We start from the raw sequence: 12,703 nt of genomic DNA, 5'->3' as shown, positions 1-12,703 counted from the left end.
TCTCTTTGTGTTAGGTGAAAGTATCCATACTTACGTGCATTATATACAAATAACATGTGTTACGTGTCTTAACTAATAATTTATGTTGTGTAAATAGCCCTTTCTTTCTATAAGAACCAGACACACTGACTTGTTGGCTAATTTTCTAAAAAAGAAAATTGATTTCCTCTTCTCAGTAGTGTCTCTTGGGTTGTTGTGGAGATGCTTTTATTAGCACAGAGTAATATAAATCAGGACTGTCCTGACAGTAGAATTGCATTAGGTCTTATAACTTACATTAAATTAGAGAGTTTAGTAATCCAGGCTAACAGCTTGGCTTTGCTTTTTTTTTTTTTTTAAGAAGTTTCTTGATTATCTGATTATGTATTTTGGATGACTTTAAAGAGCCTGGAGGAGTCTTTGTTAAAACAAACAATTTGAGAAGTTGGAAACATACCTAAATTAAGCACAGAAGTATTCAGGCTCTGCCTCTGGTGAAAACCAGACTTAACTGTATACATAGTGTCTCTTAAGAGGATATAGATACCCATAGTAGATTTATAGGTGTGTGTCGTTCCCCCCCCAAATATTCCCAGTTCCTGCAAAACGGTATTTGGGAGGGAAGATTGGAGTTTTTGTTTGAAATTTAAGCATAGTTGAAAAGGAAATGAAATCAAATACTTCAGGTTTCCCACAGGCTGGAAATCCCAAAAAGGCATTTCAGGAACACCCACCAACACACTCCTTCCAAAGCAGAGTATGTTCCACGATGCCCGCGGGTGTTCATGGAACTGACACGCTTATCAGTCTCATTGCTGTAGTGTCCTCCTGGAGCCTGCATCATCTTGGCAACCCGTTATTTAGACTTCCACTTGCCTTAGAGAGTCCTTTCCAAGGGTTTATCGTTCGAAGTGTTTATGGGGCAGTAAGGAATCTGGAAACATAGATAGCACTAACTCCAAAAGGCTTCTCAAAGCTGCCAGGCTCACCAGGGATTCACTTGGAGCTGGGTCTCAGAAGCTCAGAAGCAGGATTTTCAGACTTACAGCTCAGTGACAGAGGAGCAGCCGGGTTTGACTTAGATGTCTCTCATAAGTGGGAAGCCTTTTAAATCTTTCTGAATGCATTGCCTCGGGACAGGGTTCTGTTCTTCTCAATCTATGGTTGTTGGGCAGTCCTGCTGAGACCTGCCTGGGAGACATGGGGATTGCCAGGCATTTTGTTCTAGGATAAAATACCGTGCAGGTTATCCAGCTTTCTAGAGTTCCTGCTTAGAAAAACAAAAGGCAAAGGCAAACCAGTTTAGCATCAACCCTGAGGCAGGCTGCTGCAGGGCTGCAGGGCCAAGGCCCTGGAATATGAAACATTCCAGTATTTGGACAACCCAGATGCCTCCCAAGGTCATAGTCCCAGTAAAAACAGGCATCAAGGCCTTCTTCAGTCCTAGAATATTCTGCTCTGAGATTCTCCTGGATTTCACTGGAATGCAGCCTTGGCTTTAACAGAGCTAATTAAAAGCAAGATACTTCAAGGCAAAAATGTTGGGGTCAATGAACGGATATTTTCTCCCAGTCTTATTTTACTGAATAACTAAACACATTTAGCCAAGTGTATTTTTGCTGCTATTTGGTTCTTTGGAAGCAGCAGCTTCTAATCCTGAGGTTTATGCTGCTGTAGTCCTGTCCAGTTACCTTTAAAAGCAACAGAGTCCCATACGATTGGATTTAGACTTCACTGTGCTTTCGAGCAGAACACTGGCAGCTTGTAAAACTTTCCACAGCTGCACACAGAGGGGGAGAAAATCTGTAGTGTTATTTTCTGTTGTAGGTTTTTTTACAGAGAAGAGAAAGGCCTTGAGTTTGTAGGCAGTCTTGGTCAGCAGAATACCTCCACCAAACCTGCTATTCACTGAAGCAAATTTGAGCAATTCTGAAATAGCTTTAATTGATATCAAATAGCAGTTCAAGATCCAAGAGCAGAGGGGCATGGGGAGAATCAAAAGATAGTCCTTAGTCTGCTGGTTTAAACTCCAGCATAAATGCTGCCTTTTCGTTGTCTCTGATATGCTTTGGAACTGTTGAGTTAATTTTACTAAAAAATTAGTAAGGTTTATAGAAAACTAAGCCATTAAAAAAAAAAAAAAAAAAGGTTCTTCACTGGGGTGATTTTGTACTCATAACCTGATTTAAAAAAAACTATTTCCTAGATAACTAGGCGAAGATATTTTCAGTACGTAGTCATAGTCGTATTAGTCCTAGTCTACCCAGATCAGATAACTAGCAAGGACTTCAGTACATCAGCACCATTAGTGCAAATCTATCTGACGCTTTGCATAGTTGTTATGCATAGTGTTTGCATAGTAGTTATTGAAGGCCATTAACCTGTGATTTGTTTTTCTAGATTATCTAGGTTAAAAATACTTCAGATAACTAATTTTACAGTTATATCACTGTTTTGGAAGTGTATTTTAGGAACTTCTATACCTACTCACACTTACTTTTCTTTTTCTTGCCTTTCAAAGAAATTTAAGTTTTTTCAAATTTTTACTTACTATTTTGATTCTGTTTCAGATCAAAAAAATCACAACATTTTTTATACAGAATTAAAAAAAAAATTTGTTTCTGAATTCTTCTTTTCCTAGAAAGTATTTCCCCATACTTAAAAGTAGCCTATGTACTGTATGTTTATTTCTTGCCATTTTGAAACAGATATCTAGATAGCGTTTTGCAGTTATTGTATCTGTAAAATACATATGTGTGAATGAAGTGTTTTTTCTTGAACCTTTCTCTTACAGGCTCATGAGGCAACACTGGAGGCTAGGGCCAGCCCAGAACTGAGTGATCGTATGCAGCAGCTGGAAAGGGAGGTAACACGGTATCGGGAAGAATCTAGCAAGGCTCAAGCTGAAGTAGATCGTCTTCTCGAAATCTTGAAAGAGATGGAAAATGAGAAGAATGATAAGGATAAGAAGATAGCGGAACTGGAGAGGTGAGAATGGTATAAAGTTACTAGAGGAGCAAAAGAGCTGATTAAAGTTAGAGATAACAGTCCATTTTTCTTGTCTTAAAAACCTTAGAGTGCCTATTTTGGGAAAGTCTGGTTAGAGTTTTTCTGCCTTCAGTCCTTTATTCGGTAGATTGTAAGTGAAAAGCTGTCTTACTGTGTGCTTTCATTACCTGGCTTCTCGAGAATAGGGCTGATACAGATAGAACTAGAAGGGTAGATAGAGCTGTAAGGAAAAGGGATGGTAGGAAAAGTTGCCGGCACTGTGGTGTGTTTGGAGAACAATTTGTTTTTCTGATTTAATAAATTCCTCAGGCATGGGTCACCACAAAACAATTAAGAAAAATGACTGTTAAGAGCTTGTGTACTAGCTACTCGCGTTCTTCTAAGAGCGGCAATGAAACTCCTTGCACTGGTAGGGACACAGGTAGACTTTGGCTCATGTGAAGCCAGATGAACTAATTTGCCTTTGTCCAAACAAAATGTGATTCAGCACTTTTCAGCATTTTCCATCTTTCTGTTGGAGCCAGGGTGCTCAGGTATTTTTTCTAGACTTTAATATCTGAAACAGAAATCATCATTTATTACGATTCCATGACATTGGTATCACAATTAAAAATAGTAGGTCTTGGGAAAGACCTAAACAGATTCTGTTTTCTGTCATTTTCTCACCTTATGGTGGGCCAAAAGGGAGTTTCTAGGCAGTAGTACCTGTTTGGGGTTTTTTGTTTACTTTGCCATTGGCAGTGAAGAATCGCTAACTTGGAGCAGCAAAATGGAAATTTGATTATTCCCGTGTACTTTGTGCCAGAATAGTCTTTCTAATTTCTGTCCTACCCCTATTTAACTGCTCTGCATTTCATATCAGGAAGATTAGGGGAACTGAGTAGAGGACATTTCAGGTCCTGCGTGATGGCAGTGGTTACTGTTCATTGGCTTGACGATAGTCAAATTATGGGCCCATTTGAATGATTTTAAAAACTCTCTTGTGAGAAGTCCATTCTTGTAGCACTGAAAGTAACAGAGCTCTGAAACAGTTCAGTTTGTCAGCTGGGTTTCTTCTCTCTTTGTGATTGTAAGCAGCATCCTGTTAGTTTTCTCTAAGTTGTTGTTTTATTTAACCAAAATTCTCTATACCTATGGTGTAAGCTTGAACACTCAAAGGTGAGGATATGTCCTTTTTAACTGTCTTCCCTTTTTCTCTAAGTGATATAACTTTCAGCCCATTGATACATGATGTATTCACCAAAACATTCAGGCAGTGGGTTGATAGAGTAGGTGCATTTAATATAGACATGAAAAAGCTAAATAGCAGTTACAAGTCATATTTGTCTGTGTAATTTTTTCAGTCCCTTAGAGGTGCCCATCTTGGGTGGGAAGTTTACCATGTCATCATGTTAGAGCATGGAAGTTAACTAGGGATCAGAGTATAAGCAATAAACTTCTACAAGCAGTAAGGTATGGGGAAGAAATGTGTTCATAGTACCTCAGCGAATTACTGTTTAGGAAAAGCAAGTCAGAAATATTCATCGTTCTTCAACCTGTTTCCTAGAGGAGATTGGAATGGCACAAAGAATTTTCTTATGTGCGTTTTTAATGCCAGTCTGATTTTTTTTTTATTACATTAGCATTCAGAAACTCTAATCAGGATTAGGACCTGAAGTTTCAAACACTAAATAAACACATATAACTGGCCTATAATCAGAAGGGTTTATAATATACAAAGCAAAAATAACAAAGAAGAGAAATGAAGATGGGCCTCCTTCTTTTTTGCAGCTAAAAGCATTGGCACTCAATCTTCAAAGAATTAAAAAGGAACTTTTTCTTTGAAAAGAAGCCGTTTGAGATCTGCAAAGTAATAGCTATTTTTCATGTTACAATGGTAGTTTCTTGCTGTTTCAGTCACAAACCAAACTCCTACTACATCAATGAAACCATAAAACCCCCAAATGACTGGGCATCATCTTTGACTATTGAGTGTTATCCATTCCTTCTTATCGTCTTTTCTTCCGGTATTGAGATAACATAGAATGTCTTCTTTTATTTCTAGTAATTAGAATAGATATTTCACCTATGTCAGAGAAAATAATACTTTTGTTATGTGATTGCCAGCAGCTGTGTAAATCAAGAGGGGAAAAAATCTAAGAATATTCATGTTCTCTAATCACTGTAAGTGGAACTGGAAAAGGTCTTCAAGATCGAGACACATAAGGTGCATACTGGTAGTGTGGTACGTTAGCAAAGTATCAACACCCGAAATGTTTTTTCAGGTGGAACTGTAATATAATCACAACCCTGCAGAAAAAGATACAAGGTTTCATATACTTTGTAGTGAGGTTTTGACTAGTAAATTCTCTTTTTCTGAATAATTGTTGAAATTTCTATTTGGCCTTAGTTGCTTCCAACTGCTTCCCCAAACCCTTATTCTCTGGAAGCTTGCTTTCTTCTTGTGAGTTTTTGCACAAAGCCAAGATTTTAACATGCCTATTAAATATACAGGTTGGTCCTGGTTTTATCTACCATGCTTGATTATAAAATATTCTTTCATGGCTGAACTGATATTTCTGGGCATGCTGGGTGGATGTTCTGGAACTAGAGTCTTAGTTTCTTGAAAAGGATAGATAATTTTGCCTTGTAAAAGTCCTTCCTAAACCGTGGTCCATGCAGAGTGAGCTAGAGATTATCTTGACTCTAATGCTTCTACAGCTGTTGAAATTCTGCTGTGCAAAGAACCACCCTAGTGCTTGCAGAAGCATTTGACAGCAAGAAAAAAGTGAATATTGCTGTGCCTATCAGGAACCAGTATTCAGTGTCGAGCAAGATGAGAAGTTGTCACATTCAGAGAATAACTCTACTAACAAAAACAGGATTTTTCAAAAGAGAGAGTCTCTCCCTGGAGTTTTTCCTTATGCTAGTTATATGTGACAACTAGACCATAAGAAGAGATATAGTAACACGGTTTCATCCATAGAAGAGAAGTGAGTCGCCTATTAGGGAGGTATGTATAGGGGAACAGAGAAGGAGAAAAGATAGGAGGAGAAGATGATGAAATGAAAAGCAGAAAACTGTTCTCTTAAGGCTTTTCAATGATGGCAAAGCTGCCTTCACTTCAAATTAAAAAAAAGAGGGAAATGCTTCCACTCTTCAGTAACTGTTGCAATTACTCGGAGGGGGGAGGGGAAGGGGCATTGTTTTTCAGCTGTGAGTGGGAGGAAAGATATCAAAAAATAACATATTAATTACAGTGCATGCTATGCAAAAGTTTGAAAAATACTCTAGAGTCAACATGAGATTGAAAGCACAAGCTCATTAATTTATATTCTCTGTGGGTAAGACTTTGCTTTTTCGTATGGGAAGGTGGGCCGTAAGTCCACATTTCTTCTGTGGGTGAACAGCCCTGTAAGTTTTGTTTCTGTCCCCAGATTGTGGTGGTGTTGAGGGGTTTGTAGCTCTCTGGTTATTCACTTTCTTTGTAACTAACTGTTTGCTTTTTGTATTGCCATTCCATAATCTCTTGTCTCTCTGTAACTTTTCATATTTGTGTTTTGTTTCCTTCCTCGCTTTTTCTTTCCATTTATACTGCCACGTCCTGGTTCCATGAGTTGTTTTGTTTTGTACGTGTGGGGGTTTTTTTGACTATGCCTTTTCTCAGAAAGCACGCCTCCCGCAAATTGCACCCTCCCTACCAGGTGTCGGTCCCTGCACCGCAACATGTAGGGGGGTTTGTGTGGGACTTCCTGGGAAAGTGAGTGCTCTATAAGGCTTCTGTTTCCTACGGGGTGGAATGTTACTGCTGGCTGCCCGGCTGCTGCTGCTGCTGCTGTTTGGGTCTGCTGCAATTACGCTTTTTTTCTTAGGTCAAACAGGAACTAGTTATGTCAAGTACAAGCTCTAACAGTCTCTGCGTTCAACTCATGTCACAGTGGTTTGGACCACAGTCCAAAGGAGGTTTGCTGCTATTCTCCCTGGTTAAAGCTTGACAGAAGCTGCTGCTTTTTATTCTAATTATCTTGCTGTGTTTTACTTTTGGTTCTAATCTCTGCTATCAGTTCTGCCTGAACCAGCTAAATTTCAAGTGTTCTAAAATGTGTCATTAGTAGAGGTCAGTATTGCCTTATTCATGAGTTTTATTGTGATTGTTATCCTGTAATAATAAAAAAAAACCCCAAGAGAAAAGATATAAAAATTATGCTAATCATCTGGGACATGGCCATCATAGCCTTCAGATGGGTAGTTTACACACAAAGATATCTGTGTGCATATATTCTGCAAATAAGAACTGACTCTGTATGTACTTGACAGGTGGCAGTAAATACATGTGTATGTGTTGCTTCAGAAGTAAGCACTGAGTGAATATATGTGGAAGTCTGGTTCCAGTCACAGACCTGAAATTGATTTTAAATTGGCATTCTTGCTACATATGATAGGTAGTCCTTGTAAGGACATAGGCCACAACTATATTTTTCCTGAAGGAAACTTGACTTTGGTTTGGGAACCGGTAAGACAGTACCCAGCTTTGGAATAACAGCAGCCTCATTAAGGACAGCTGGATATGATGGTTGTTTTGAGAGAGAGATTTGGGGGAGTTTTTCTAAAAAGAATTTAAGGATGCCCTGTTCAAGAAGACGACTTCAAACTTTTGATGTGTAGCAGCCAGATGATACTTCTTAACTTAAATATTTCTTCTCAACAGTAAATAAAATTAAAATATTAAAAACCATAGGATGATCTAGAAGGAGCATTGAAAAATGTGGACAGTAGAAGTATCTTACTCTGTATGTCTATAACATAGTGATATGTTTGGGTAGTGGTCTGTTAATGATAAATGGAGAGAGAAATTAACTGCATATTCCATCAGCTTTATGGTTTCCTAGAATAGTGTAAAGGAAGCTATATTAATAAATTATGCCCTAAGCTTAAGTCAACGATTTGAAGTTGAAATACATATTTTCAAACCACTACTCATATCTTACAGTAATTGTCTTTGGTTTTCAGTTTGGTTGTTTCTGTGAATTTTTAAATTTTTTTAGAGAATTCCTAAACAAGAACCACATCAGGGCATATAAGTAATTTAAAGTAAAATGGCCGTTGTCATATTAAAGAACAAAAGGTGTATGTGAAGTCATACTCAGCACCATTAAAGTTAATCTTGAGAGATGGTGTGACTATAATTCTGTATTTTCATAGTTCATTAAAGTCCTCCACAAATAAATTGAACTCTGATTCAGGCATAGGAAAAACTTAAATAATTATCACTTTATAATAGTTTAATCCACTTTGGTACCATAAATAATAAAAGCAAAGGGGTTATACTTATCTCATGATTGCATGGTATTATTACAGGGCAGAATTTTTTGTTGTTGTTTCTCTCACTTCCATCAAAAATCCCTAGCTTAAATGAATATTAAGATTCTAAGGTTAATAACTCAAAACTTAGGACTTTCCAAAATGAAGATGGCCATGTAATTTTAACTCACCTCTTATGTGAGCCTGTGTATCACAGTAAAGTGATACAGTCTTTAACCATATGAACAAATTTTTTCCGCAAGAATGGTGCCCTTGGTGTGTGAAGGATGTAGCTTAAATTGTCCCCAACAAATCCCGGGTGAGGCTGACACCTGTCACGGAAAATTTCAGCACAATTTGTTAATATTTGGCAAGCAACTGAGAGCAAGGTCTTGTAATGGAAAGAAGTGGTCAGGCCTGTAGTTAGTCCAGCTCCGCCTCTGAGCACACAGATCTACCAAATATTAAGATTTTTATCATTTCCAAGCTTGGAAATGAAGAAGTAATTTCTTTCTTCTCAGTCTTGCTTTGTCTTCATACAAAATGAACACTAAGCCTGAAGTCCCACATCGAGTTTCACAGAGGAAAAAATAATACATTTTATATCAACATAACTGCTCTAAACAGATAAGAATATAAGATGCAGGCATCTTTACTTACAGGTATTTAACTTCAGACATTTGAAAGTATGCCAATTTTCAGAAGGCAAGTGTCTACCCTCTGAAAGTCAACCTTTGTTAAAGTGCCTTAAGATCAACACTCAAACTCACTAATCACTTTTGAAACCTACATCTAAGAAAAGAAAAGAAAGAGAGAGACTGCCAGTAATTGCAAATCCATCTGCAGAGATCACCAGATAAAAAAGCCATCATAGTGATTTTACGGTGACTCCTCAATCCATCCTCACCTCTTTCATATAATGGGATATCCTTTTTCCATTTGTTCTTTATTTAGCTGTCCTTTATTTCCCATTCTCTCCTTTTTACTGTGTTTTGGGAGAAACTGAAACTTTGTGATATTGCAGAAACAGCTGTTTTAAAAAACAAGGTCAAAGAACCCCAATTAGTCTGGCCCTTGACATGGTGAGAGATCAGGGCTGGTGTGGGCTTTGGCTGAATGAGCTTGCTGTGTTATCCCATCACTGAACCACCTAAGCCTGGGTACTTGCCCTAGTATTATTTCCATGTTCAACCAGGCAGGGCATCTGTGAACAGAGTGATTCATCTCTATGGACCTGAGTACAGATCGTCCCCCGTGTTAAATTGAGCAATGGACTGAAAGCGTTGGTTTATCTGTTATTCCAAGACCAAGAATCTGATCTTGGATCCTCCAAGGACTTACATTAGAGAAATAGTTAGGAGTATTGAGAAGCACTGATTGTGAACTTTTTTGAAGGCTTCTTTTCCTGCCAAATTTCAGGTAGCATTGAAGTTCTGTATGGTTTTGTCATTAAGTCAAGGTGGTTATCAAGCATTCTCTCTCATGCCTAAGTCTGTTATCTGTTATGAATATAGGAGTTGTCATCTGATGAGTTATACTCTGCCTGCATTGTAGCAATGATAGGTTGTATTTAGCAAATATTTCCCAATCCAACTGCTAGATTGGTAGATTATAAAACCTGCAATATAATTAAAGTAATTATAAAATCAGAGGAGAAGGAAAATTAAGTGAATAATGAGCCTAGCCTGCATATCAGGGTTTCATTGTTACCTGCCTTGACTACATCTCTTCAAAAGTTGTCTTGTAGTTTTGTTTCAGTCACCACCAAAACCCCCCTTTTATACAACTGATAGAGTAAAAATAAAAGTGGCAAATCCTTATATTGTCTTGGAGTACAGTAAGAACAAAAGGAAACTCCAGTAATCGCAGTAAGCCAGTGAAATAGCAACTTTAGTGTCCCGTGGCCATCTGTGATCATGTTTGTGCTCTTAGATCAGTGTGCGCATGCGTGTGTGGATGCACAAACAAACCTTCCTTCTCTCTGTCTCTCCATCTCTTCTCCATCCCTCTAAATATCAACTAAAAAGAAAGGAAAAGACTAAACGTCATTCTTTTAACCAAGAAAAGGTGTCAAAAGTGGTAAACATAATAGCCATTCTGCTTTGACTGACACAAGGAAGATCAAGTGCATCTTAATCCCTGTCAGACTACTTTGAAGGAATGACAAAGTAGTTAATATATACACAGTCACTCACTGTCAAACAAGTGGAATTCAAAGGTTGACTAGAAATCATTATGTAAACTTCTCCGTAAGAGTATCTGAGACTAATGTAGCAGACTCATTCCACTCCCTATAATATTAAAACACTTGGAAAAAATTATAGCTGGAATAATCAACAGCTTTAAAAAACACATATATATTTCTTAATTAAAATACTAAAGTCGGCCATATCTTTAAAATTAATGAGGTGGCATTTTAAAAGATAGTGGATTTCTTCAAGATTACCGTTTGATGTTACGATTGTATTGTCTCCTTGTGTGACTGTTGCATTGGAGCATACAGTTAACGGGGCTGGGCAGAAGCACTGCTGCTGGATCTTGTAAGGAATGCTGCAAGTGTGTGTTCTTGCTCAAAGGGAAATAGTGCAAACTGAAAATTATTATTTTGCTCTGTAGTGAGCATGTCTTGGTATGTATCTGATCCTGCTTGCTTGGGGCTGCTTCCTGGGGCAGATGCTGGCTGCGCTCCTCTGCTCAATTTCACTGATGTAGCCCTGTGCACTGAGGCTTCACCTCCAGACTGTAGCAGATCTCCATTGACTTCCTAATAGCTGGCAATTTCAGGTGTCTGCCTCGTTTTTAGTGTGGTAGCACAGTTCCAGATTTTTTTCTAATGTGCTTTCAGGCATATTCCTCATGTTCACTTGGATAACTACTAATGGTTATTATAAAAATCTACATTTCTTAAAAATATTTTGAACCCCTGTAAAAAAAATTGAAAAAGGTGCTAGCAATTACACAAAATGTATTTGTCTTTAGAATGGAGACTTTATTCCATAACAAAATTAAGATGAAGCAATAATTATTATCCTTTCCAATCCTGTACAGCTGGCTAAATAATACTTTTGTAGCGTACAGAAAATTGCAAATGACCTCAGCATCAAGATTCAGGTACCGTTTTGCCTTCATCTTGTGCTAGCAAAAGATGCTACCTTTAATACCAGTTGAAAGAACAGTATGGTTCATTCAAATTCTACAGGGCTATCCTGAATTGCAGCCTGTACTTCTCTTCCACTGTTAAATTGAAGAAACAATATCACAATATCATTGTAATAGAACCAGGAACTACAAAGTGTCCCTGAAACACAAAATGAGAAGCCTTAAACTTCCATAATCTGAATTCAATAACAGGCATAAAAAAGACAAGCTTTTTTCCCCTGACCTTGTTTATTCCCATATAAACCAAGCATTTATTTTCACTTTTTTGTTCCCTTTTGTTAGTTTATTTGACCAGTCCTAGTTCTGTAATTCAGCTTAGAGAGTGTACCCTTGGATTTCAGTCAGAATTGTTACATGCTTTTCTATATGAATTAACTGAGGCTTTTGGAACATCGTAACTTACTTCAGGATGGAACACTGAGATGTGGTATTTGGCATTTTGCAAGTCTTATCTTTCCCGAAATCCCCAAATAACACAGACAAGACAACAGCTGTTCTTGAAGAAGGTGATTTGAAGAATGTTAGTTTGAAAGCCAAAGAAAAGTATCTTTAAACTAGTTTATCTGTTATAGACCAACAATATACTACAATATACTTCTCAGCTGTACCTCGCTGTGAAACTGCTGCTTCTACAAATTCAATATTCTGCATTGTTGTTTGTAAATTTTATGCTGGAAATAAGGATTTAATTTACATGTTTCATATAATAAAGCATATAGCAGTTAGCCTACCCTATAGAAATATTTTTCTCCAGACCAAATCCTGCCTTTTTAGAGTGAAATTTTGCCATAAGAGAAGTACAACACATGTTGTAGAAGCCAGTTTGCCATGTTGGACAGCAGGACATTTACTTTTCTTCACTTCTATTGATTGAAAAAGAATAAAGTTTAAAATCAGTTTAAAGAGATCTGTATTTATGGCTCCTCGTTGACTTACATTGCTGTTATCAGTGAAATTGACAGCAGATGCCTAAGAAAAGATATGGGAGATATTTGGGATAAAAAGCAATAATGAACCTATGGGACCTCGTGTTATACAGGGAACTCCAGCATTTTGTCTTGGTCAATCCTGCTGTTGAACAATGTTGGAGAGAACTGTCAAAGATATGCCTGTTTGGTCATTATTGTTTTTAGATTGCACCTTAAATGGGAGAATTAAGGCAGCAACACTGCAGGAAGAAGAGGCAGATGGGTTTTTTGTTTGTCTTTGGAAGGGTGATGTTAGTGTCAAAATTAAGAAGGATGAACTTCTAGCTTTGACAAGTCTTCAGGTCTTG

The 12,703-nt window shown here is 37.7% G+C and overlaps 1 protein-coding gene across 7 annotated transcripts in view; it reads left to right on the top strand.

Annotated features, from left to right (window-relative positions):
- The window catches only part of ERC1 (ELKS/RAB6-interacting/CAST family member 1), a 303,504-nt gene that overhangs the window by 124,035 nt on the left and 166,766 nt on the right, over positions 1 to 12,703 (top strand). For all 7 annotated transcript variants that reach the window (XM_075115935.1, XM_075115897.1, XM_075115945.1 and 4 more), the window contains one exon: positions 2,774 to 2,967. In XM_075115935.1, coding sequence (XP_074972036.1) covers positions 2,774 to 2,967 — 194 coding nt within the window. The remainder of the gene's footprint in view (positions 1 to 2,773; positions 2,968 to 12,703) is intronic.

Source organism: Phalacrocorax aristotelis, chromosome 1 (assembly GCF_949628215.1).
Source record: "Phalacrocorax aristotelis chromosome 1, bGulAri2.1, whole genome shotgun sequence".
NCBI classification, from domain to species: Eukaryota; Metazoa; Chordata; class Aves; order Suliformes; family Phalacrocoracidae; genus Phalacrocorax; species Phalacrocorax aristotelis.
The sequence above is the reverse complement of the archived record's forward strand: the minus strand, read 5'-3'. Positions and strand labels throughout refer to the sequence as shown.